This window comes from Manis javanica, chromosome 15 (assembly GCF_040802235.1).
Source record: "Manis javanica isolate MJ-LG chromosome 15, MJ_LKY, whole genome shotgun sequence".
NCBI classification, from domain to species: Eukaryota; Metazoa; Chordata; class Mammalia; order Pholidota; family Manidae; genus Manis; species Manis javanica.
Window position 1 is genome coordinate 25,229,958 of NC_133170.1, and position 26,241 is coordinate 25,256,198.

At 43.1% G+C, this 26,241-nt stretch overlaps 1 protein-coding gene across 1 annotated transcript in view; it reads left to right on the plus strand.

Annotated features, from left to right (window-relative positions):
* Positions 1-1,188: 1,188 nt before the first annotated feature.
* LOC118969783 (antigen WC1.1-like) overlaps positions 1,189-26,241 on the plus strand; it is a 36,070-nt gene continuing 11,017 nt past the window's right edge. Inside the window, 8 exon segments of the mRNA XM_073222394.1 lie at positions 1,189-1,317; positions 14,786-14,878; positions 14,953-15,267; positions 17,527-17,835; positions 17,928-18,245; positions 23,477-23,569; positions 23,648-23,962; positions 24,988-25,302. Coding sequence (XP_073078495.1) covers positions 1,233-1,317; positions 14,786-14,878; positions 14,953-15,267; positions 17,527-17,835; positions 17,928-18,245; positions 23,477-23,569; positions 23,648-23,962; positions 24,988-25,302 — 1,843 coding nt within the window. The 5' untranslated portion in view covers positions 1,189-1,232.

The window sequence follows — 26,241 nt, forward strand, 5'->3', positions numbered from 1 at the left end:
ATTTACACAATGTTATGTGTTAATTATATCTCAAGTAAAAAAGAAAATTTAAGTGATAACACAGGTACTTGTTTTGTTGATAACAAGGGTAAGATAAACAATTTATGTAAAACTGACATTTCCGAGCACTGTAATGACAGTCATCTTATTTATTTACTCAAAAGGTGAAAGCAAACTAACTGGCTTATCAGAAAACTAACAGAAGGGGAAGGCACAGGGAGAGAAATAGTGAAAAAGAGGATCTAAGAGTAGGAGGAAAGCATTTTGTAACCACTGAAGACTTGTCTGCCAAGTTGCCACACTGCAAAATGGGAATTAATCTTGTAGCTAATTTGTAATCTATAGCCCCACCATATCCCAAGGAACTGTAATGTATTCCTAGGTGAAGTGTCTGTACCAGTCACAGTAGTCTTGGGAGCAAAAAGTTCTCTGTGATGTGATGCAAAGGGAAAGAAAGCCTTCATACCTGTTGCCCTCAGAGCCCCAGATCTTTATGAGGCTTTCACTAACCACCCAGAAATAAAGGGAGAGGAAAGCCCAGCCTATGAAGTCAATAATCAGGTCCCCTTGATGTCCGACTCATCTTTTTAAAATTTACTTGAGAATTTTTCATCTTTCTAATCCCAATATTCTACTCACCGGACTTTTTTTGGTCTTGCTGTTTGTTAGAGTCTCCTCATTTCTTTGCAACCCTGACATGTGGGTCATGTGATATTGGAGAGGCAAACCTAATTAAACAAAAAAAATCTTTTCCTGGGCCCTGGGTGGTAGAACTGATCCCCAAACAGTGCACCTGACTGATTTCACCAGCTGAGCTGAACCAGCCATTGAGCTGGACCCTAGCAGTGGAGAAAACAAAGCCACACATATATATATATATATATATATATATATATATATATATATATATATATATATATGTATTTTTTAAAATACAGCTTTTCTGTATCAGTTTTGGAGACAGAATGACACCTGATGTCAGAAAACCTTGTATCTCATATAAGGAAATATTTAAGATTCAGCATCTAATTGGTGTTTGAACTTCAGAAGGTTTCCTTTTATGTAGTGTCTGAAGTCAGGGAAGATGTTATGCAGGGTTTCTATTGGCTCCTGGAAGGTGGCGATGCCAGGGGATGGGACTATATAATCCCCTTCCTGCTGTAGAAGCTCCCACTAAGGATCAGGAGGTCACCGCGTATGGTTTAAGGCAACTAAGGCTGTTCCTTGACTACATGAGGTTCACAGTGACCATGAATGGACACTGCTTTGTCCAGGGAATCGCTCTTCTCCTCTTCAGTGGGCTACTGAGAGTTCAAGGTAAGGCACAACCTCGCCTCTTACAATCAGCAGAACCTGGATTAGCTCAGAGACTCTGTGGGAGATGAGATTGTAAAGACAATGCCTCTGTATTGGCCATTTGCTTGTTTTTCTCCTGTGGGGCCTCTGTTTTTAAAGTCCAGCAGTGAGATATTGCAAACATACAGTGTTTGTTCTCTGGATTTGTTTCAGCCCTTCCCAACAACACCTGAAAGCTCAGAAAATGTCTGATCACTTCCCAGATTTCCTGGAATGATTATGGCTAAGGGACTACTTCAGGCTGGGACTCTGATCTGTCCTTCCTGCACTCTATGTTATGTCTCTCCCCACCAGGATTTTGATATTTCTACTCTTTTAGCCTATGAACCTGTGTGTGTGTGTGTGTATACATGTGTGAAAGAGACAGAGACAGAGGAAATGGGTAAAGGGGAGCTTGAAGAGTATATAAAGGTTAAATGTATGAGCAGGAATACGTCTGCTCAGTAAAAGTCAAGTTTTTAGATAGGAGTCCACAGAACTCACACTTTCTCAGCCAGACTGCTGGATTTGGTGGTGGGGGTGGTAGTGGTGGTGATGATATGTGTGTAGGATGGGTGCAGATATGGAAACATTACTGCCTATAAAGAAAGCCCTCCCTATATGAATTATAATTACCCCTCCAGATAACCCTGCACCTGCAATCCAAACCTGACTTTGAGCTTCTTTTTCTTCCCCACAAACCCACAGCTCAGACGTTTTTCTGCTTTCCTCTAGCCTTTCCCTGCCATTGGGTTCTTGGCAGAACTTCGTCTTCCTGCCTGTGATGTTTTCCCTTCCTGCCTCTTGAACTGACCCAAGTCCTCCAACCCCACTGTGCAGCAGAGAAAACTGATGTCAAATGTTGGTGCTCAGGGATAGATTGACATTAGCTTCCAGGGTAGAAGAGGGATCTAGCTCTAGAGATTTCAGGGCGTGCCTCTCTTGGTCAAATTTTCCTTGCCCCAGTGGGGTACTCAATCTTGTTCTGTGACATCCAAAGGACCTGCTATTTAGGAAGTACCCTGTGCTCATGAATGTCCTTATGGTAAAATACCCCCTTGTAGTTCCCTCAGATCCTATAGGATCCTATAGCAGATCTGGTGTCCACTGGGCCTCTGACTCAGTAAAATCCAAGATAACAGTATGTGAGCTCCTAACATGAAAATAATCCAGCCACAGGCTCAGGGATCCAGCTCCTCCATGTGTGGGCCTTGGTCCCTGGCTCTTTAGCAATGCCCCTCACCTCTCTGGACCTTCCCTAACCCTTGTTTCCTCCTTATTTCAAGCCCTTCCAGTCAGAGGTCTGTCTCTCTTCTTTGGGAAGTTCTACCCCTCCCAACAGAAGCAGGCAGTTCTGCTCCTCACTCCCTTGTTACAGTTCTTGGACCTCCAGTGTCTTGGGTACTGGCCACATGCTCATGATGACCATCCTTCTTCAAGTTCTTCAGGCTCTTAGGGTCACAGGTGGTCTTGCAAAATGAAATGTGAACTTGGTGGTCTGATTCCATTGTGGCCTCTCCAGCCAGGAGAACAATGAATAAACTGCTCTTTAGGCCAAGGAGACACATACTCAAACAAGCATAATTCTTTCTCAGAGAGAACCTTTTGTGGGATTGTATTATTTAAAGCACATGTTCACATATTAAAGCACTCAGTTCAATTCACATGAGGTCTCCCCATATAACTGTGAAATTTCAACTTTGGTATCATGTTGCCAAAGGGCATTAAACATATTGCAGAGTCTGCAGGACAAGCCAGGCTCTGCCAGCTCCCTTCGGATTCTTCCTGAACACCAAATCTCTGCTTTCACAGAGGGCATGTCGCAGTCCTTACCACATACGTGCACACATGCACACTCATCATTGGATCCCCAGCTTCCTGTATACCATCTTAATCCACTTCCAAAAGTAACATTTTAATATTTTAGTTTTAAAGTAAATTTAAAGTAATATTTTTAATTTCTTTCTGTCACATTAAAATATCTTATGTCATTTGTATGGCTGCCAGTATTTCACTGTATTATTGAATCATAACTTACTTATCTAATCCCATTTGTGGTATAGTTATGTTCTCAATTACAATGGTGTTATAAAGTTCTTATGAGCATCTACATTAACCTAGTAGAAAATCCATTATTATTTTCTCAAAACAACTGTTCTGAAGGTCTGTGATACATATTGCCTAATTACCCACCAGAACAGTTTTCAACAGCTTTAATTCTCAACATCAACTGAAAGTATTTTCTTCATAACCTTGCCATAGTACATTATATCATGTATTTTATCCATATTGGTCCTATGTCCAAAAAATATTATCTTCTTTTTCATATCTAAGACAAGGTGTCATAACCATTTTTATTTTTTCTAGAATTTTTATTTATTTATAGGAATTCTCTATAAACTAATATCATTTACTGTTTGTCTTACATATTTTATAAATATTTTCCCTGGGTTTTTTTCCTATTAATGTTTTCAGGATTATTTATGTGGCAGGGGGATTATGTGACCAAATCTATAATGCTTTATCTTAATGACTTCTACCTTGAATGTGATGCTTCAAATGCCATTCTTCATCCCAAAATTACTCTTAAGCAAGTTTTATTTCCCACAAATAATTTTTTAGTTTCACTAAGGAGCATTTAAACCTCACTGTGTCTGAATTTATTTTACTGTGTGTGACATGTGTCCTTCCAATGGGTTTCAGACCCCAGCAAATTGACTGGATTTAGTGAGACAGAGGAATAACAATGAAATATTTTTGGGGTGAATGGGTTTATTACCAGGCTTAGGTAGAGCACTAGAATTAAGTCAGCATCCAGCAGTCTGCAGGTCTGTAATCCTCCTTCATCTCTGCCTCCACCCAGAGCACTGGGCAGAGCTCTTTATATAGTGACTCAGTCAATTACAGATCATTGCCTATGGGTATGGAAACAGTAGCCTAATAGCAGGCCAGTTACATCATTAAGTAGTTCAGGTTCAGGTGATGATCCTGGCCATAGGAACCTTCACTTTCTCCACACTCCACCCCTCCAGGGTTCTTGCCTCACAATCTACACACTCTCCATCTTTCCCAATGGTCCCTGTGCAAGAAAGCTGGAGCATTGTAACCAGATTCCACAACAGCAACAGAGGATAACAACAACATAGAGATTATAACAAAAATTAAGATACAACAAAATTTTGATACAGGTAACAAAAATTATAATAATCCTCAAGCCTGAGGAGGTATTTCAGCTATATTCAAAATCAGTTCTACTCAGATGAGTTTGTGACTCACACTTAGTAGTGGAATGGATAGGAAGCTCCATGCATCCTAGAGAGTAGAAGGTTTTTTTGCTAGGTATGTGCGCAATTCACAAAGACCTTAGAAGCAATAAGACACGTGTCTTAATGACACCAACATAGCCGAATCTTGTCCATCAGGTGGAATGCATGCAAGAGAGTGGTGCTATAATAGGACCATAGCAGCAAGGGGGTCCTATCCAGGTCTAGTATACCATATCTTACCCCTCTCCCGATAGGGGTTACTGAGGGGTCTATATATAGTGCTACTGGAGGTGCATGTACTGGCCATAATGATAAAACAAAACTCCCTGATAAGATGCTCCTACCTTCTAGCTGTTCAGGATATACTACTGTGATCTTTGGGGACTACTCTGCTGTTACCCCAGGAATACACAGGAGGCAAGCTTCCAGACCTTGTCACCATGGTGCCAGAAGGGCCGGGCATTGTTGGTCCATGTGACAACACATCATGTCTACAGGGCTCAGGGCTCCCTTTCGGGGCTTCTTGTTCAAATGCCATAAAACTATCCATAAGCAGACTGACCATCCCCACAGACTATTGGTGCCTTCTGACTTCAGTCCAGATTTTAACAAACCATTGTACTTCTCTATCATGCCTGCTGTGGTAGGATTGTGTGCCACATGAAACACTTACTTGATTCCCAACTGTTGCACCCATTCTTTTTTTTCTTTTTTTATTGAAGAGTAGTTGACACACAGTATTACATTAGTTTCAGGTGTACAACACAGTGATTCAACATTTATATACATGATAATTCTAGCTACCAGCTATCACCATACAAAGTTGTTACAATATTTTGACTATATTCCTTATGCTATACATTACATCCCAGTTACTTATTTATTTTACAATTGGAAGTCTGTACTTTTTTTTTTTTTGAGAGGGCATCTCTCATATTTATTGATCAAATGGTTGTTAACAATAAAATTCTGTACAGGGGAGTCAATGCTCAATGCACAATCATTAATCCACCCCAAGCCTAATATTTGTCAGTCTCCAATCTTCTGAAGCATAATGAACAGGTTCTTAGATGGAGAACAAATTCTTACATAGTGAATAAGTTACATGGCTGTTGCACCCATTCTTGTAGTGCATGTCCAGTAAAATGGATGCCCTGATCACTCTCAATTACCTGTGGTTGACCATAGGCTGCAAAGAGATGCTCCAGGCCTCTTTTGTTCACCAGTTGGTCTGCACAACATGTAGAAAAACAACCAGAAGTCCGGTAGCTGTGCCCACACAAGTCATGGCATATTGGTACACTTCTGACATGGGCAGAGGCCCAATATAGTCTATCTGCCACCTGACAAAGGGTATCAGCCCCTTAACTATTGTTGCATGTTGCTGTGGAACTCAGCATAAGTCCCTTTTAGAGGATACAATGCACTCCTGCTGGGCTCTGCTGACTTCTTCAAAGGTCAGAGGCAAGCCCCACCCACAGGCTACAGCCCACATTGTCTTTTGTCCCACATGCAACAAAAGCTGACATCAGAGGCAGGCTTTCCTTCCAGCCAACGCACCTGGACCAATTCATCTGCTTCATCATTTCCTGGGAATGCCAGTGGCTAATGATTTGTCACATGATATACTGTAACTGTTTTAGTCTGACTGCAGGCCCATGAGTCTTGCCACAATTCTTGCCCCCAAAGGGACTGGTGACCAACCAACCAATTGGTACCATGTTGGTAGCCATAGGGTCAAGCCCCAGTAGATGGCCCAGCTTTCAGCACAGTCAACTATTGGGGAGGCTCCTGGCTGACCACAAGCCACACTACCTGCAACTCTACCCATTGACTGCACTTCCCCTCACCATCTTCCATCCATATTGTCTCAGTCTTAGGATGGAAAGCTACAGCCCTCTATTTTGGGGGATGCCCACAGCTGGAGCCATCTGTGTACCATGCATCTTCAGATATAGGGGCTCCTCACTCCTGATGAGGACTCTCTGCTACTAATTGTTCTAAAGCAAATTCTTCCTGCTTTTCACTAGTATATGTCACCGGCCCCAATAAGCATTGGAGTTCTTCACTCAAGGGGCTACTAGAGAGGGCACTATGCTGCTGTAGGTAAGCACCCCACTTGGCCAGTGCAAATGTTTGTGCCACACCACTCCTTGGCATTTGGGTCCAGTCTCATACCCACCCCAAGATGGGATAAGTGGTTATTGCCTTTATTGGGGCCATTTCAGTGATGGGTTCTGTAGCCAGCAAGGCATTATACACGGCAGCCAATTGTTTTTCTATCAAGGTGTATTGTACCTCTTCTCCTTTCCAGGGTTGCGACCAGAATCCATTAGGTTGGCGAGTTCATTCAAGCTGTTGCTAGAGACCACAGTCATAACCATCTTTATTCACATGAACATCCAGCTCACAGGGTCTTGATGGGTCTATCACATTCAGGGCATGCACGGCCTTGACTGCCTGTTTTGCTATAGTAAAGGCAGATACACATGTCTCATCCCAGTCCCACCTGATGCCCTTTTGTACTAACCAGTATAAGGGCTTCAGAATTTGTGCCTAGTGTGGGACAAACACTCTCCAGTAGCCTAGAAGACCCAAAAACTACTGTAACAATGTTACAGTTGTAGGGGTAGGAAAGGCCTGGACTTTATTTATGACTGCTTCTGGTATAACTTTGGTCTTACCCGACTAGTCAACCCCCAAGAATTTGACAGACAAACCAGGTCCCTGAACCTTGGTACTGTTCACAACCCATTCTTTCTCCTGTAGATGTTGCAGCAGTCTAGGTGCTGCACCTTATAGATCTGAAAGAGAATCAGACATGAGCATGACATCATCAATATAATGGTACAGCCACACCATTGGTGGTTTATCCCATGTAGCCAAGTCCTGGGCTACAAGTCCATGACAGATGGTGGGGCTGTGGAGGTATCCCTGTGGAAGGACAGTGAAAGTCCATTGCCATCCTTCCTATGTGAAGGCAAACTGTTCCTGACTTTCCTGCTCAATGTCAATGGAAAAGAAGGCATTAGCAAGATCTACCACATAATGGTATGTTCCGAGTTCATGGCTGAGGGTATCCATCAGGTCTGTAATAGAGGGGACAGCAGCATGCATAGAGGGTATGGCTTTATTCAATTCTCTGTAATCCACAGTCATATTCCAGGAGCCATCTGGCTTTTTTACTGGCCGCACTGGGGAATTGAAAGGACTATGGGTGGGCTTTATTATACCCACCTTTTCCAGCTCCTGGAGAGTTTCTCCAATCTCTTTATGCCCTCCAGGCAGTTTTTATTGTTTGGTATTAGTCACCTGCTGAGGCACAGGCAAAGCTATGGGCGGGTGCCTAGCATGTCCCCTCAGAACTGCCTTTACCACACATACTCTCAGTCTGAACTACCTGCAGTGGTCTGCAACCACAAACCACGCAAAACATCATTCCCCAAAATATACTCAGGGATGGGAGAGATATACACAGTATACACCTTTGGGGGTAGGTACCCATTCCCAAAGGAATTTGGACTTGTTTCACTCTAATAGCCTTACCCCTGTATCCATCTATAATAGAGGGGCTCCTGGGAAACTGCTCAGGGTTACAATAAATCAGTGAACACTCAGCTCCTGTTCCCACCAAAGCCAGGGCATGCTGTATGTTTACTAGGGGCCAATGGATAGCTGCTTCAACATGTAACCTCTGGTCCCCCCCCGGTCCCTCAGGGCAGGTACCTTGAGGTACCCTCAGTCAAACCATGTTCCCCAATCATCTTCCTGTGTGGGCTCAAGTGAGGTTGGCTTACTTTCCAGCAGGAAGTCTTGCAAACACACAGGCTGAACTTGTGGCTCTGTCTCTGGCCTCTGCCTCTTTGTTCTTAATGACTGGAACCACTGCTCCAGTTTTAGTTGTTGCCACAGATCCAGTAAGATTCTATTTGACTTCCCATCTAATTTCCTTCTGTCTGCTCCTGCCTGAATTAAATCAACCCACATCTGGGTCCTTGTAACCTTCATGGGGCCCTTTAAATTCTTTCTCTGAGGAGCAGACCTTATTTCTTTCTGTGCTGTCATTGCTTCAGCCTTGCCTAAGTCTGCTACTGTCCAGGTAGCCTTACTTATGGGCTGCCCTAAATGAGGAGCAAGAATGGCCACTAGAGGCTGAAAGAGGGAATGTGGGGTTCATTTGAAGCACAATATTTCTCATCCTTGTAGTAAAAGGCTCCTCATCTGGGCCATAAGTTTCTGGACTATAGATAGCATTTTTTTATGCCTAGCTCCATTAACACCTGTTGGAGTTCAGCATATGTCTGCCATCTAGCAGGGGAGAATGGTAAATAATGCTGATCGGGCCACACTGCATGAAGAGCAGCAATAAGCCAATTGAGGAGGGAGTAGTTTCCTGGGGCCCTATGTGCATTTTGTAATAGCTGCCTCAAGGCAGGCTGAACTGTCAGGGAAGACAGCTTCCCATCTCTGTTCCAGACAGAACAATTCCATCCACCCCTAAATCCCACAGGCACAGGAGCCGAACTGATATTGACTCTGAAGGCTTCTGCTGAAACCAGGAGCCCAAATCCACCAGCTCAGCCTGAGTATAAGGGCAGAGCATAAAGTGATCCACGACCTGGGCAGGGGGCTGCTCCTCTCCTTGGGGAACTTTCATCTGCTGGGTCTTTATTTTCTTTACAACCATTGGGTGTTCTTTCAATAGAGGAGGGGTCAGTGCCCCTGACACCACCCCTTCATCCTTCCCCAGCTCCTCCATTTCCGGGGCTGATGGCACCTTTCTCTCCCCTCCCCTGAGTGCCTCCTCTGCTACATGCTTTACCTCAAAACCTCGCAGCTGGCATTCTCCTGCTGCCTCTTCCTCTGCTTCCCTCAGGAGTACATCCTGCTCCTCCATGGTCTTTGCCTCCTTCAGAGCACCTGGCAGTGCTGCTGTCTCGTTCCGTAAGGAATCTTTTACCTCCTCCACTTCACCTCGCAGCTCACATTCTCACACTGCCTCTTCTTGTGGTTTCTGTGAGGGTCCACCCTTTTCCTTCATGGCCTTGACCTCTTCCACAGTACTTCATAGTGATGCCATTTCAGTCACCAACAAATTTTTTACCTCCTCAACAGCACTTCGCAGCCAGGGTTCTTGTGCTGCCTCCTCTCATATTAAAGCCATTTCATTCTTCAATGAATCCACAGGAGTTCACAGCTCGTGTCCTTGTGCTGCCATGTCTATGTCTCTTTCAGGAGCATGTTCTTCTCATCTGTAGACTTTTTTAATACTGTGAGAAGCAGCCAACCCACAGTCCCTGCTGCCTCATGGGCACTCTGTTTCTCAAAGGACCTACTTACTATACCAAGGGCCACCCCTACTGCCTCAGGTGTCACCTCCACCTGCCTCCAGTCCTGGAGTGAGGCCAAGCCCTCCAGGAGGCAAGCCATCTCAGACCACACACCCACTGAGGGACAATTGACTGTCTCCCCATTCATAGGGACAGCCTGCTTATCTTGCCAATGGGTTTCAGCCCCAGACATGTTCACTATGGTTTCAATGAGACCAAAGAAATGATGGTGAAATGTTCTTCGGCTGAAAGGTTATACCCAACTTTATTTCCACAATGCCAAGTCAATCACTAGAAACCTGTTCACTCATAGTGAGTCTGCATGCAGCAAGGCAGTCTCTGCCTCTGGGCCTCTCTACCTACGCAGCCGTCTCAGTCTCTGTCCTCAATGCTGCCACCATTCCAGTCTCATCTCTGCTCTCCTGCAGCCTTGCAGCCGTGCCACCATATCACGCAGAGCACTGGGTGGAGTTCTTTATATAGAGTCAGTAACAACGTATTGCCCACTTGTGCATAGTGAGCTAGCTGACTAGGCCCAGGTGAGAATCCTGGCCATAGGAACCTTCACTTTATCCACACTACTGAAGCACCCCTCCCATAAGGGCGGCCTGTTCTTTTCCTTGGTCAACAGTGAATCTTGCCTACCTCACCAATTGTCTTGCCAGTGGGTTTCAGCCCTGGGCAAGTTCACTGTGGAATCAGTGAGGCAGAGGAATGACAATGGAACATTCTTGGGCTGAAAGGGTTTATTAATCAGCTTGTTCTCCCAGCAATAGGTTGAGCACTAGAATTATGTCTGCATCCAATTGTCCGCAGGTCTGTAGTCCTCCTTGTCTCTGCCTCCACCCAGAGCACTGGGCAGAGCTCTTTATAGAGTGACTCAGTCAATAATAGTTTATTGCCTATGGGTGTGAAAGCAGTAGCCTAGCAGGAGGCCAATAACATCATCAAGTAGTTTAGGTTCAAGTGAGGATCCTGGCCACAGGAACTTCCATTTTCCTCACAACCACCTTTGGACCTTGTAATCTGCTCTATTTGATCTTTTCCTCTATCATTCATTCCTTCTTTTTATTATTCTTCCCTCTACTTTCTTTGAAATTATTCCTTTTTTGTTCAATGTAAAGGAATCCTCATTGAATTATTTTTCAGCATTTTTAACTCTTATAGTAAAAGCATTTATAGCCATAAATTTCTATGTAATACTTAAGCAATTTCAATGCTTAGAAAAGGAGAAATTTCATTTTTATTTTGAAATATTTTTACTTTATACTTTCTTTTCTGATCTTCAAACAATTTGTACATGGATTTTTTAAATATTTCTAAACATACAGAAAAATATTTTTTCTTTTTAGTTTATTTTTAACAATTTCATTATGATTAGAAAATATATGTGATTATTGTTATATTGATTCTTTGGTATTTGCTTAGGCTTGTTCTATTAATGATTAGTCAATTTTTGTAAATGTTCCACGTATACTTGATAGAAACATGTACACATTTTATTGTGTGTACAGGACCTAATAGCATGCTAATAGATTAGTTCAAATCCTTTAATTTTTTATTGTTTTGCCTGCTTAACCTATCATTTATTGAGATAGATGTGATCTCCTTAGTTCCATCAATCACTGAATTGTACATTTTGAGGCTTTTTATGAGTACATATAAGTTTTGAATTATTATATCTTCATAGGAAATTAAAATAATTTTCATTATTGATTTACTTTCTCATTCTTAATAATTCTGTGAAGCTTGAAATCCATTCCATCTTCTATTACTATAAATATCCTCATTCTTAGAACTTAGTTACACCATATCTATTATCATTATTTCATAATATCTTCTAATTTTTTAATTTTCTCCTACACCATATTTTTTGGAAGAGTGTTGATTAATATTCCAAAATGTAGGGATTGCAAACTATACTTTCTTATTAATTATTAAAATTAAATTTCACACGTGATTAGAGGAATAAGGGGAAAACTGAAGTTCCTATGGCCAGGATCCTCACCTGAACCTAAATTCTTGATGATGTAATTGGGCTACTGCTAGGCTACTGCTTCCACACCCTAGGCAGTAAGCTATTATTGATTGAGTCTCTATATAAAGAGCTCTGCTCAGTTCTCTGAGTGGAGGCAGAGATGAAGGAGGATTACATAACTGCAGACTGCTGGATGCAGACATGATTCTAGTGCTCGACCTACTGCTGGGAGAATAAAGCCAGGTAATAAACCCTTTTGCGCCAAGAACATTCCATTGCCATTCCTCTGTCTCACTGAATCCATAGTCAACTTGCCCAGGGCTGAAACCTGTTGGCAAGACAAAGAAATACTCTGAAATTGAATTCAGTTATCAGAAAGTTTTTCTCCTATCATGTCATTTTTGATAAAAGTTCCATGTGCATTTACAATACTGTGAATTCTTTCCTTGCTGCATGCAGTGTTCTAAAGATGTTATTTAGTTAAATGTGTGGATTGTGTTGTTTCACGTGTACTGTATTCTTCCTTCTTTTATGCCTGTTTGGTCTGCTATTGAAAAAAGTTATGTTAGTTTCCCCCATTTGGATTGTGAATTTGTCTGTCTCTTCTTTTCATCCTGTCAAGTATTATTCTGTACTCCAAAACTGTGTTTTGACATATATTGGATTTTGGTATCTATAAGATCTTTATTAAGGGCTTGTCCCATTATAATCATGAAAATTCTGTCTTTAACTCAATTAGTGTAACTTGCCTTAAAGTCTGTTTTAGTGGTATTGATATATCTGCTCCACTTTCTTATGGTTAATGTTTACATCATATATACATTTTTTCCATCATTTTACTTTCAACCTTTCTTTGCCCTCATATATAAAGTTAGTATCTTGCAAGCAGAATTCACTTGAATTTTGTTGTTTTATCTAAATTGGCTTTTACTTAAAGTATCTAATCCATTTCATTTAAATGCAATCACTGATATTGTTGGGTTTGTATCTACCATTAGCTTTTAATTGACCAATCTGATGTATGGTTTTTTTCCTCCAATTTTGTCTTCTTTTGTATTAAACAAGCTCATTACTATTCCAGCTTTTCCTCTTTTCCTTTGATTTTCAGCAGCTTTCCTAGGTATGGGGTTTTCTCTTTCATGGGGTTCTCTGAGCTTCTTGAATATGTGAGTTATACTTTTCATTCATTCTTAAAAATTCTCAATGACTATCTCTTCAAATGTTGCTTCTACTGCCCTTTCTCTCTCCTCCTCCTCTTCTCTCCTTTCTACGATTCCTCTAATTCACCATTTCTGTCTTAGTGCTATCTAAAATTCTTTTAAACCTATTCATTCAATTCTTAATTCTAAACATTTTTACTTTCTGTTCACATTTATTATTTTGATATATTTTATATACTGGCAATTCTTTATAAAATTATTTTTTCATTTTTTTCACCTACTCATTCTGTGCATTCTTCTTTTTTTATGAACACTACTATCATAGTTAAAACCCTTTAAAATGCTGATACTAACATCTTTCTCATATGTGCTTCTGCCTCCTCTGATCTTTTTTTCATTTTGTTAATTTGTCATGTAATCCCATCTCTTCACATGCCATGTAACTTTTTATCAAAAAGAAATTATACATGAAAAAATAAGATACTCTAAGTTTATCTTTTGTTCTGCTAGGCAAGTGAGGGAGGGTGTACTGATCACCCAAATATCTAAATACAAACTAGAACTGAGCTGGAACAAGTCTACTTTGCAGTTTTGGTAACAGCTGGGCCACCTCTGACTTTTCTCTGCTCCTGTGGCATGGGCTTTCAAGGATTTCAGCTGAGAAGCTTCATGTTTTGGTAGCTCAGCACCCAAGAGAATGAGGGAATATCTACTCTGCTCTCCAAAATTTTTTATGGTTCTTTGACATCCTGCCCTCCCCAGCTTTTATACTGGGCAAATAATTGAGGAGAAAACCTGCTATGTGAGATTAGCCCTCAAGTCTCCAATTTTGTCACTCCACCAGGTAACCCCAAAGTTAACCCTAAAGTTATGATGGCTTCTCTGTCCCAATAGGCGTCTTCTGCCTTGCCTAAGCCCATTGACCTATGCACTGAATTGGGAGATCCCCTTAGAGAAAAAGCTATAGGTCCTTGGCTAACACAGAAATGATCTCCACTCTTTGGAATTATAACATATTTACTCCATGTTGTGTCCACAAATGTCTAGTACCCTTACTTTCTGTTGTGTTTTATTTTGGTTTGTTTATATTTTCTGACTTTTCTAGTGGTGCCCAGCAGGACCATTGGCCTGCTGTGAACCCTTCCATCCTTCATAGAAGCAGAACTTCCAGGTTTTATTCTCTAATTCATTTTTACTAAAAGTACAACACTGACAGACATTATTTAACCTCTCTTTATGTTACTTTTTTGTAAAGGACAGGAAAATAATGTAGTGGGTCTGTCAATACTGTCTGTTCAGGTGCTTTCAGAGAAAGATTATAACCCATTTCTGCTCTGTGGTAGGCTTAAAAATACATGATATTTTTCCCTCAGAGAACAAGTAACTCCAAATTTTGAATAATAACAATTCCTGACATAACATCCCAGTAGAGATAGGATTTGTTTGGGGAGAAAGCAACATCCTATGATTTGCAGTGAAATCTGGCCAATGTCAGTCAGTCTCATCTGACATCATCTCTCAGGTGAGGTTGCCCAGTCTGCTCAAAGAGGAATACGTTTTGTTTAACTAAGTATGCAGATCTGGAGTCTGAAGCCGAGAACCATAAGTGAAATATTCTGCAGTAAACTGTGGCCTGTCTACAGTTCATTTGTTTTCAGCTTAATTTTTCCTCTTCTTTCCTATTTTTCAACCATATTACTCTGATCACCACTGCAGGAAACCAGACCCAGGCATTGCCCCAGTGCAATGATTCCGTGTCCAACCCAGCAGTCTCTGCAGTCTCAGAGGAGCGTGCTGCCAACTGCTCAGGTAAGGGGCCCTTAGGACCAGAGGGCCCTGTTGGTGCCTGTGAGATGCCCATTGGCCTCACTCTCTCTCCTCAGACAGCAGACAGCTGCGCCTGGCAGACGGGGACAAGCGCTGCACCGGGAGAGTGGAGATCCTGCACCAGGGCTCCTGGGGCACCATCTGTGATGACCACTGGGGCCTGAGAGGTGCCCGCGTGGTGTGCAGACAGCTGGACTGCGGAGAGGCCCTTGAAGCCACATCCATTGCTTACTTTGGGGCAGGATCGGGGCCCATCTGGCTGGACAACGTGAAATGCATAGGCAATGAGTCCCACGTGTGGAAGTGCCCTTCCAAGGGCTGGGGGCAGCACGACTGCTCTCACAGGGAAGATGCAGGAGTCATCTGTTCAGGTATGGTCCATGCATCATGCCGTGGAGGAGAGAATGGAAAGTTCCAGGGGAGCTGGTGCCTGATCACTGGGTAGTAGGGCATGGGTGGACTAAGGAGGCCTGAGACATCTACCTGCGACCCGAGTGCACAAAGCACCTGTGGGTGATGGGCTTCATTTACTTTGCCCCTATGAGTCTCAACTGCTATTCTTTCCTTCTCCTGTGGTCTTACCTCACAAAACAGTTTATTCTAATATCATTCCAGTTATAATCAATCTCCATAATTATTTTTATAATTTACTTTTTGTATTAATGAAATTTGCAAATCACCACACATGCTCCCTTGGTACAGTGAGTCTATCCAAGTGAGGGACAAGAAAGAAGATGTACTTCCATTGGTTGAATTGTTTCTGTATGTGCAGTGAGACACTGTTTTGCACTAAGTTAGTAAGAATAGAGGCACAGGGAATATCATTAAATAAGTCTGAAAAAAATTTATGGATTTGTGCCAAATTGCAAGTCTCCTTTGCAAATTCAGACATACATATTCACAGCTTTTTGGCCAGTAGAACCAGAGAACTATGGAGGTAGTGGTCTGAGTCACAGAACCCCTTTTATTGTTATTTGAAAAGATTCTCCATTTTTTTCTTTCAAAGCATCTGTATAAACTCAAAGTTTGGAGGGACCCATTGCCATACACAAGCAAGTCAATGGTGGAGGTAAAAAATATATTTATTAATTAGGGTGTTTCATGGTAAGAGATTGTATGGCATATTCCTGACAGCTCAATGATATAAGAGAATTGCATATGGGGTCATTTGATAGGATTGGGAGTAGGGGGAAAAGCATAATCTTTGAAGAAAGTGGCAGTAGCCAGGGGGTTGGGGGATGACAATGGGAGCTGCTGACGAAGGGCACATATGGGTTCTCTGAGGAGCACTAAGGGCCCAGCTGCGGTGTGGAGAAGGCTATGTGCCCCCTTAGTGAATTCTGTGGGGAAGGAGAAGAATGAGCTGTAAGACTGACTCAAAGTTGAGGTATGAAAATGGTTAGAATGATTGAATTTTGAGTAACTTGTCTCAGGACACAAGACATCTATAGAGCAAGAGACCAGACCAGGACGTATTTGACCATAATTTTTATTTTGCCTTAGGGGACCATAGCTTTTAACTTTTGTTAGGCGAGGTAGACTTGTACAAATAAATATCCCTCCGAAGAGGCAGTTTCACTTTCTTTGTTTTACCTGGGTCTCCCATAAACTTTTCAGAGGGCTTAAAGCTGTCTACTTGTTTCTCTCCTCCACTTTCAGAAGTAAAGCCCCACAAAGATAAGAACATTGTTTTATTGTAATTTATATTCCCCTCACTCACCTTTTTCGACAGCACCCTGACTTCTTATGTTAAGAACCCAAATAGAAGGGGGATGCACAGTTAGCACAGACACCAGACCAAAATACATCAATGACTAGCACTCTTTAGATTTGCTAAAGTGATCAAAAAACTCAGCTATCTTGCATAATCCCACTGAAAACTCTCTCCCAGGCTCATTGACAAATCTGAGGGTTTCAAGGGAGAAGGCTAGGGCCAGCCCCTTTCTCTCCTAGGCCTCTCTCAGCTTTCCTAACAGGCAGACTCATCTCTGGTAGCTTCTTTCACAATTAGCTCACCTTAGAAATTCTTGGAATTTTTCATCAAAAATTATCAGAAAAATAAAATATGTAATCATAAAAGTGGGCTAATTATAATGTCTGTATTTTCCCCCTCAAGCCCTCAGTCTACCTACAGTTTGGCAAGCACTCCCGGCTCCAGCCCTCAAGATTTTCTTTTTCATCAGTCACTTGAGAATTGGCTCCTGAGAGCCGACCAGAGTTCTAGCCCCAGAAATCTCAGGCTTTCTAACCTTGTCTGGCTGATAGGCCTCTGACCTCTTGAGTCCTATGGCCCTTTTTTATTCTGGGTTAGTCTTGCTCTTCATATTTTTGCACCCAAGTTTGAGTACTCACTATAGTTCATTTCCTTGGGCCCTATAATTCTAAGACCCTAGATAAGGAATTCACATCTCTCACCAACTTCAAAATATATGTTCCTAGGATTTAGCCATTCCAAAAGTGACCGAGAATCCTTCTGGATGTCTCTTCAGAAACTGGCTCATGGAAATGCAAATCTGACTCTAACTGTGAAGTCCTCTCCCCATGCCCCTCCCACCATTGCCTGTTACATGTTGTTTCCGGTTCTGCCAAGCCATGATCACCAACACTCACTGCTGATTTTTTTCTCTTAGGATTTGTGCGTCTGGTTGGAGGGGATGGGCCCTGCTCAGGGCAAGTAGAACTGCATTCTGGAGAAGCCTGGACTCCACTGTCCGATGGGAACTTTATGCTACCCAGTGCACAGGTCATCTGTGCCGAGCTGGAGTGTGGCAAGGCCGTGTCTGTCCTGGGGGATGTGCCCTTCAGAGAGTCAGATGGACGAGTCTGGGCAGAACAGTTCAGGTGTGAGGGGCAGGAGCCTGAGCTCTGGGCGTGCCCCCGAGTGCCCTGTCCGGGAGGCACCTGCCACCATCGTGGGGCTGTTCATGTTGTCTGTTCAGGTGAGAGGCAGAGCAGGTCATTAACCCCCCTGCATCCTCTGCTGGGGTAGAAAAACATGAGATGTGACTGAAATTCAGTCTTCTCCTTCCAGCATACACAGAAGTGCGGCTCATGGCAAATGGCACCTCTCAGTGTGAGGGACAAGTGGAGATGAATATTTTCGGACACTGGAAAACGCTCTGTGCCTCCCTCTGGGATGAGGCCGATGCCAATGTTGTTTGTCGCCAGCTGGGCTGTGGAGTGGCCATCTCTGCCCCCAAGGGAGCACACCCTGCGGACGGAGGCGATCGGATCTGGAAAGCTCGATTTCACTGCTCCGGCGCCGAGTCCTTCCTGTGGAGTTGCCCCGTGACTGCGCTGGGCGCTCCTGCCTGTCCACACGGAGACACGGCCTCTGTGATCTGCTCAGGTGAGAGGGCACGCAAACTGGTTCTCAGGGGGCGCCTTGAGTGGACCGTCCCTGAGAGCGGAGAGTGTGGAAGGGCGGCTTCAGAAGGGACATGTTTCATGGTGAAATATGGTTCTTCTCATCATTCATTCATTTTTCAGATCAGGGCAAGAAGTGTTACAAGGAATAATATATTTTAAATAAATGTTAAATTTAAATATAGTTATAGAGAACAATGTATAAGTAATTGCTGTTTACCTCAGTCACATACCCCAACCCAGACCAACAAAGGGGACACCAACAGCACTCCAGAAGTCACCACTACATCCCACCAATAACCGTGCCCTCCTCCCTCTCCAAAGAAAACTGCTTTCCTAACTTCCACTGCCATAGAATATTTTTGTCAATTTTTGAACTTTATATAAAATCATGCAATATGGATTTTTTTATGTGTGTCTAAGTTTTTTGATTCAACATTATGTTTGGGATTTATTCACTCTGTTTTTTATTGCAGCACTTTATTCATTTTTATTGCTCTAGACCATTCCTTTGAATAATCAATCACATGACTATGCAGTGATCCATTCAACTGATTGTAGAGATTTGAGTTGTTTCCAGTTGTATGACTATTAGAAATATGATGCTACAAATTCCCATCTTGATTTTTAGTGCAGATATGCATTTTTATTTTGTTTGCTTAACCTGACTTTTATTTTCACTCTCTTAAATGGTCTAAACTTAGTCATTGATGGTCTTAACTCATTCCTTGATAAGCCAACTTTTCAATCTTAAAGTAATTCTTATCAACTTTTCCCACACATTTGATGCTCTTTATATCCTTTTTAAAAGAACTTTGCCTACCCCAAGATCACAAAAATATCTCTGAGAGCATCCTTATGCAAGTTATTTTTCTTTTGCATATAATTGTACATTCTTTTTAGTATTGATACTGTGTATGGTGTGAGATAAAGGTCAAATTTCATATTTTATATGACTATCTAATAAGCAGAGTGCCTATATGTCTGAGTCTTTTGTCTAGACTCTATTCTGTTGCATTGTATCATTTGCCTATCTTTACACCAATACCAAACTCTCTTAATTATTGTAACTTTATAGTAAGCCTGGCTAACTTTACTTTAGAAGAATACTTTGAGTAACTCCTCCAACTTTGTTGCTCTTTTTGCCCGCTATGTTGGTCATCTACTCATTTGAATGAGTTAAGTATTCTTGGTAGAAATTACAATCCAATTCTAAAATCTTTGTGGAATGGAATGGGCAAAACAAATTTGGAAAAGAACAAATCTAGAAGATACTTGATTTCAAGACTTACTGTAAAGCATAATAACCAAGACAGGGTGGTTTTAGAGTAAAGATAGATACATAGACCAATAGAACAGGATAGAGAGTTCACAAATAGACCCAAATATGTGTACTATAAGTTGATGTGTATGAAGATGCTGTATGCACTAATATGGGTCTCATCCACCCCAAACAAAATTTGTATGTTGAAGTCCTAACCCCCAGTACCTCAGAATATGATAATATTTGAAGATAGAGTTTTTAAAGAGTGTGATTAAGGTAGGTGAAGTCATATGGATGAATCTTAATCCAGTATGACTACTATCCTTATAAAAAGAGGAGATTAAGATGCACACACATGGAGGGAAGACCATGTGAAGACACAGGGAAAAGACAACCATTTATAAGCCATGGAGAGAGGCCTAAATAGACCCTTCCCTTATGACCTGCTTGGCAACACCTTGATCTTGGACTTCTAGCCTCCAGGGTTGTGAAAAATTAATTTATATTGTTTAAGCCACTCAGTTTGTGACACTTTGTTATGGCAAACTAATACAGTTATGTTATGGTACTTTATTGTGGCAAGCTAATATGGATGCCAACATATTTCAATGAAAGGAGTATAGCCTTTTCAAAAATTTAAGTTGGAATAATAGGTATCTGTATAGGTAAAAATGAACCACAGCCCTTACTTCACACCATACAAAAAAAAACTCAAAATGATTACCAATCTAATATAAAATTTAAGTGAATAAACTTCTAAAAGAAACCATTTTCATAACCTTGGGGTAGGCAAACATTTCCTAAGACACAGAAGGTTTTAAACACTTTAAAAACTGAGAATTAGAGTTCATCAAACTTTAAAACTTTTGCTCCTTTAAAGTCATCATCAAGAAAATGAAAACATATTTCATTGATGGGGAAAAATTTGCAGTATGTGTGTTTGATAAAGGATTTATATTGAGAATATGTGAAGAATGTTTACAACTCAAAATTAAGGCAAACCCAGTTTAAAAATGGGCAAAAGATTTGAAGAGACACATCCCAAAAGATATAAAAATGGCCAATAAGCAAAAACTAAAATATATTCAACATCACTAGTCAAGGAAATTCAAATCACAGAGGAAGGAGAAATGCCACTTCATTAACTAGAATGGCTAAAATTTAAAAGACTTACACTTCCAGTGTGGAGCAATAGAGCTCTCATATATTGCTGGGGGCAATGTAAAGGAAAAAGATACAAACACTTTGAGAAAGCAAGATTTCTTTTTAGTTAAACATAAAATGTTACCCAATAATTCTGCTACTAGATATTTACCTGAGACAAATGAAAACCTATGTCCACAAGGAGATTTAAGCATTCCCATTCATAGTATCTTTATTCAAAATAATTAAAAGACATGAACACCCCAAATTCTTATTAACAGAAGAATGAATTGGCACATGGTGGCATATTCTGACAGTGGAAGATTTTCAATCATATAAAAGGACAAAAAGCTGATAAATCCAACTACATACAGAAATCCAAAAAAATACACTGAGCAAAAGAAGCCATACAACAAGGATACATATTGTATGATTCCATTACATTCTAGAAGGCATTAAACTAAACTGTGTGACAGAGGCAGATCTCTGTTGGCCTGGGTTTTGAGTTGTGTGGTGGGGTTTTATTGTCTGCAAAGGCAAGTGGGCAATTTGGGGTTCATGTTCATGCTATATCTTGGTTAAAGTGGTGGATTATGTAGGTACATGCATTTGTCAAAACTTGTCAAAATGCACTTTTAATGTAGGTCTATATTACTGCATGAAAAGTAAACCTCAATACATTTTATTTAAATAGTGTTTATGTGTTTCTAGCTGAATTCCACTGGTCAAAAAATATGGTCTTAATGACTTTTCCTTTGAAAAATTTTTGAAGCTCATTTTTGCTACTGCATACAATCAGGCCTGGTAAATGGCCTACATGCCTTGAGAATAATGTATATTCTGCAGTTTTCAGGGGCATACTTGTTAAATTATACCACTCATATGTTCTAAATACTGGCTGATTGTTTTTGTTGGCTTGCTCTGTCAGTCACTGAGACAGCCCTTTAAACCCTCACCAGGACATCTCTGAAACTCATCAGGCTTCTGCTAAAAGTCACCCAGAGGCTCTTCCAACTTCTGCTGCTGCCTTGTCCCAGAAATGATGGTACATGTTTTGGGCTAATGTAAATAAAGATGCTATCAACATTCATGTACAAGTCTCTGTGCAAACATTTTCAATTCTCTTTACTACAAGATTAGGTGTAGGCAAACAATTCTCTTTCTGTTTAGTAGTAGCATTTCTGGGTAACACCATAAGTGTCCTGGTTACTATTACTACATAACAAGTTTCCCCAAAAAAGTAGCAGCTGAAAACAAAAATACATTTCATTTTCCTCATGGTTTCCTAGGTTAGGAATTTGGAGAAAACTCAAATTGGTAGTTTTCTCTTGGGGTCTCTCATGCAGTTGACTCAGGTATCACCTGGGACCGAAATCATCTGAAGGCTTAACTGATCCAGATGACTCACTTACATGGAGAGTAAGTGAACATACAGCTTGACCAGACCACCTGCATGCATCCTCTGAACATGATAGTCTCAACAGAGTCAGATTTCCCCTAAATCAAATGTCCTGAGTGAATCAGGGGTGGGGGGAGCTGCCTGACTCTTCCTGCCTAGTGCTAAAAATCAACCTGAATTATCTTCACTGCATTCTATTGCTTACATTCAGCACATGAAGGTCAGCCAAGAGTCAAGGGAAGGATGAATAGACCTTCTGGATGCAGTATCAAAGATTTTGTGGATATGTTTAAAAACCACCACAGGCATATGAAATATCCCACAGTGATAGTACATTTTCTAATTTCTGCTTTCAGTTCTGCCAATTGTGGCTTTATGCAGCTAGGACTTAGTAAACACAAAGATTAGAGCTTCTCACTGTGTCTCTTAGGCCCCTTTTAGTGTTTTCTATTTTTTTGTAGTTCTTTGCTTTGTTCTGTATATTTCCCTCTGATCTCCCATCTTACTATTTCTACCCTATGCCAAACTAATGTTTTGTCACACTCATTCTTTTAGTACTTAATTCCAGCTATTGAAGTTTTCAGCTCTAGAATTTGTATTTGATTTTTTGTTATAATTTCTCTACCAAGATATGTATTGTCTCCTTTAATTCTAAAATCAAATTAACCATGGTAATCTACACTCACTGCAGGTAAATTCAATAGCTGGATGCCAGGTCAATCTTTCTAAAGTCCCACCTTTCCTCCTGGGTTTCCATGAGATCTATTTTATATGGGTATGATTTAATGCCAGACACTATAGATGACAAGTGCAGAAATCATGCAAAGGATTTTATTTTGCTTCCACCAGACCCCAGAGTTTTGAGTAGATTACCTCATTAAAAGGAAATAAAGTGATTAGAGCTAGATGTCCATCCCTATGAACAGTCTACTAACAGTTCACGCTTCCTTCTATGGTACAAGGGTTTGTTTCACAAACACATCCTCCTTGACTGACCTTGAATTGTATTTTCAGACCCCTGAGCCTGTGAGTCTGGGAAAACCGCTGCTGAGCTTTTGGGGCCACAGCTACAACCTCTGAATTGACAAAGGCCTGAAGGGGAGAGTGGCTCGCCTGCACCCTCTTCCTCTCTGAGAGCTTGGTTCCAAATATTCTCACTGCCTTGGTATCTACAACACTTTCAAGCAGCATTGCTATAGTCCCACTTTCTCACCCATTCCTACTGCAATGCATGGCTTACAACAGAAGTTTTGGCCCTATCAGGAGCAGAATCTCCATAGAAAGGTGAACTGTAAAATTATGAAGACATCTCTACTGTTCCAGCTTCCTCTGGGACCCCATCGCGAGGTATTGTCTACTTTAACTCAACCTCCTGCCCTCACGCCCTCTGATGGTGCTGCTTCTGCAGGAAACCAGACCCAGGCGTGGCCCCAGTGCAAAGACTCCGCGTCCGACCCAGCGGACTCTGCAGCCTCAGAGGAGCGCACTGCTAACTGCTCAGGTGAGGGCCCCGCCCCACCCGGCCAGAGGGCCCTCTCGGTGCCTGTGAGATGCCCATCGCCTGGCTCTGTCTCCTCAGACAGTAGACAGCTGCGCCTGGCGGACGGGGGCGGGCGCTGCGCCGGGAGAGTGGAGCTCCTGCGCCAGGGCCTCTGGGGCACCGTCTGCGATGACCGCTGGGACCTGAGAGACGCCCGCGTGGTGTGCAGACAGCTGGGCTGCGGAGAGGCCATAAATGCCACCGGATCTGCTCACTTCGGGAGGGGCTCAGGGCCCATCTGGCTGGACGAGCTGGACTGCGCAGGGAACGAGTCCCACGTGTGGAGGTGCCCTTCGCTGGGCTGGGGGCGGCACGACTGCAGGCACAAGGAGGACGCAGGGGTCGTCTGCTCAGGTCTGCCCGCCAGGCCCCCGCGGGGAGGAGCTGGGGCTGGGCCCGGGGCTGCTTGCTGAAGCGCCACAGCAGAGGGTGCCTCCCTGTACAGTGCGTGTCTGTCCAGGACCGTGGCCACTAGGGACCTTAGCTCCCCTGGCAGTACCTGTGCTGGCCCTCCTTCGGCGCCTCTCCTGACCCAGTCGTCGGTACCGATGCCATCGTGGGGCAGGGCCCGCTCTTCACTGCCTGTGGGAGGAAAACGGGAGATCCCGTTGCTGTTGAAACGAATGACTGGCTAATCAGTGGCTTTAAACACCACGAACAAATTTGCCCAGGCCCATGGGGAGTCCAACAAGGGGCTCACTGGCCTAAACTCAAGGGGTGGCAGGGCTGCGTTCTCTCTGAGCTCCAGGGGTGATGCGTTCCCTGCCTTTTCTAGCCTCGCAAGGGCGTGTGCTTGTCTGGCTTGGAGTTGCCTTAATTCCGGTCAAGCTGACAGCGCGGCCTCCCCCTGGCCCCACCTCCCCATCCCTCTCCGTCTGGCGGAAGCTGGGAAAGGTCCACTTGAAGGATAGTGGGTCTAGAATGGAGTTAGATTGCCTCGGCGGGATAATCCCCGACATTCCAGGCTGATCGCACCATCCCCCCTTTCTCACATCTGCAGAGACCCCCTACCACGTGCACGGGCTCCAGGGAGGAGGGTGCAGACACCTCCGGGGTGCGCCATTCTGCCAGCTGCCCCACTATGCACACTCCGTTTTCCATGCGCCGTCAGAAGTTGTCAGGAAGCAGGGCCCAGCTTTCCCTCTGTGCAGAGTGCCCAGGCCAGCGTTCCTTCCTGTCCATATTCCACTACACCGTTGGGGTGAAATAGACACAAATGGACAGTCGGGTAGTGGGGAGTCACGTGTCGGTCTTCCCCGCAGTGAGTGCCTCCTCAGCAGAGTCAGTGGAGCAAGTTTATAGTCTCTGGCATGGAGAAAAGCCCAGGGTGCTGAGCGGAATGCTCACTGTGCCCTGTGCTCCCACCCTTTCAATTTTAGAGTTCCTGGCCCTCAGGATGGTGAGCGAGGACCACGGGTGTGCCGGGTGGCTGGAAGTCTTCTACAACGGGACCTGGGGCAGCGTCTGCCACAGCCTCATGGATGCCACGACCGTGTCCATTGTCTGCAGACAGCTTGGCTGTGGGGACAAGGGGATGCTCAGCTCTTCTGAAGTTGACAGGGCTGGTTCTAGACCCCGGTGGGTGGATCAAATCCAGTGTCGGAAAAGTGATTTCTCTCTCTGGCAATGTCCTTCGGACCCTTGGAAACACACCTCATGCTCTGCAAAGGAAGAGGCTTATATCACGTGTGAAGGTGACTTTCTGTCTGTGTCTGTGTGTCCATCCCCAAGATGTAGGATGTTGTGAGTTATATTTTATACTTTCAAATCTCACTGATGAGTTTCAGATAAGACTCCATAATGAATTTTGAATGGTTATTTAGTCCACATGTCCCAATCTTGTTTCAAAAGAAACACGAGGAGACCTGTGCTGATAGCAGTTTACTGAAAAATACCAGGGAGACTGCACTGGTCGTATGGGAGCATGAGTAATATACTGTGATAAACGGTGTAAGGAAATCCTAATTGGTGAGGTGCAGTCAGAGGTATGCCCAACACCTTCAAGTCAGTAAGGGGCTGAGGTGGGATCAGTCCTGCTCCTTGCATCTAAAGCTCATGGTATTTCACTCTGAAATGTGTCTATACCAGTCAGACCTCTTCTCAGTCAGTCTGATGATAGGTAGTAATGGAGGGCCCTGTAGGCATAAATTTATTTTCAAGGTGCGGGGAAGAGGAGACACGTAGGCACCGCCACGACAGAGCACACAGCACAGGGCTGAAAACACTCATTAGGCAGCAATTCCCAGCACTGTGAAGATGAGGAGGTGCTCTTCAAGTGTGTCCTGGGGGAAGAGAAGAAATCCTATAGTCCTGAAGGAGGGGCAAGAGATCCTTAAAGGAAGAGAGTGGGAAGAGCACGTGGGCGGTGTAGACCCTGAGGAAGGAGGAAGCAGGGTGCACTTGGGGCAAGGAGAAATTCCATCAGGGCCAGAGCAGGGAGAGGATGAGGAGAGCACTCTGGACACCCCGGGGTGGGGAGCAGGGCCGGAGACCCTAACAGACAGCACCCGGGAAACAGTCCTGTTAAGGGGGAACCTGTTTGTTTCTGGACCGGGGCATCATGGGAACTGCTGCAGGTCAGATACCTCGTGTCCCGACATCTTTCTGCTCGACCTGGCCTCTGCCCAGAGGCC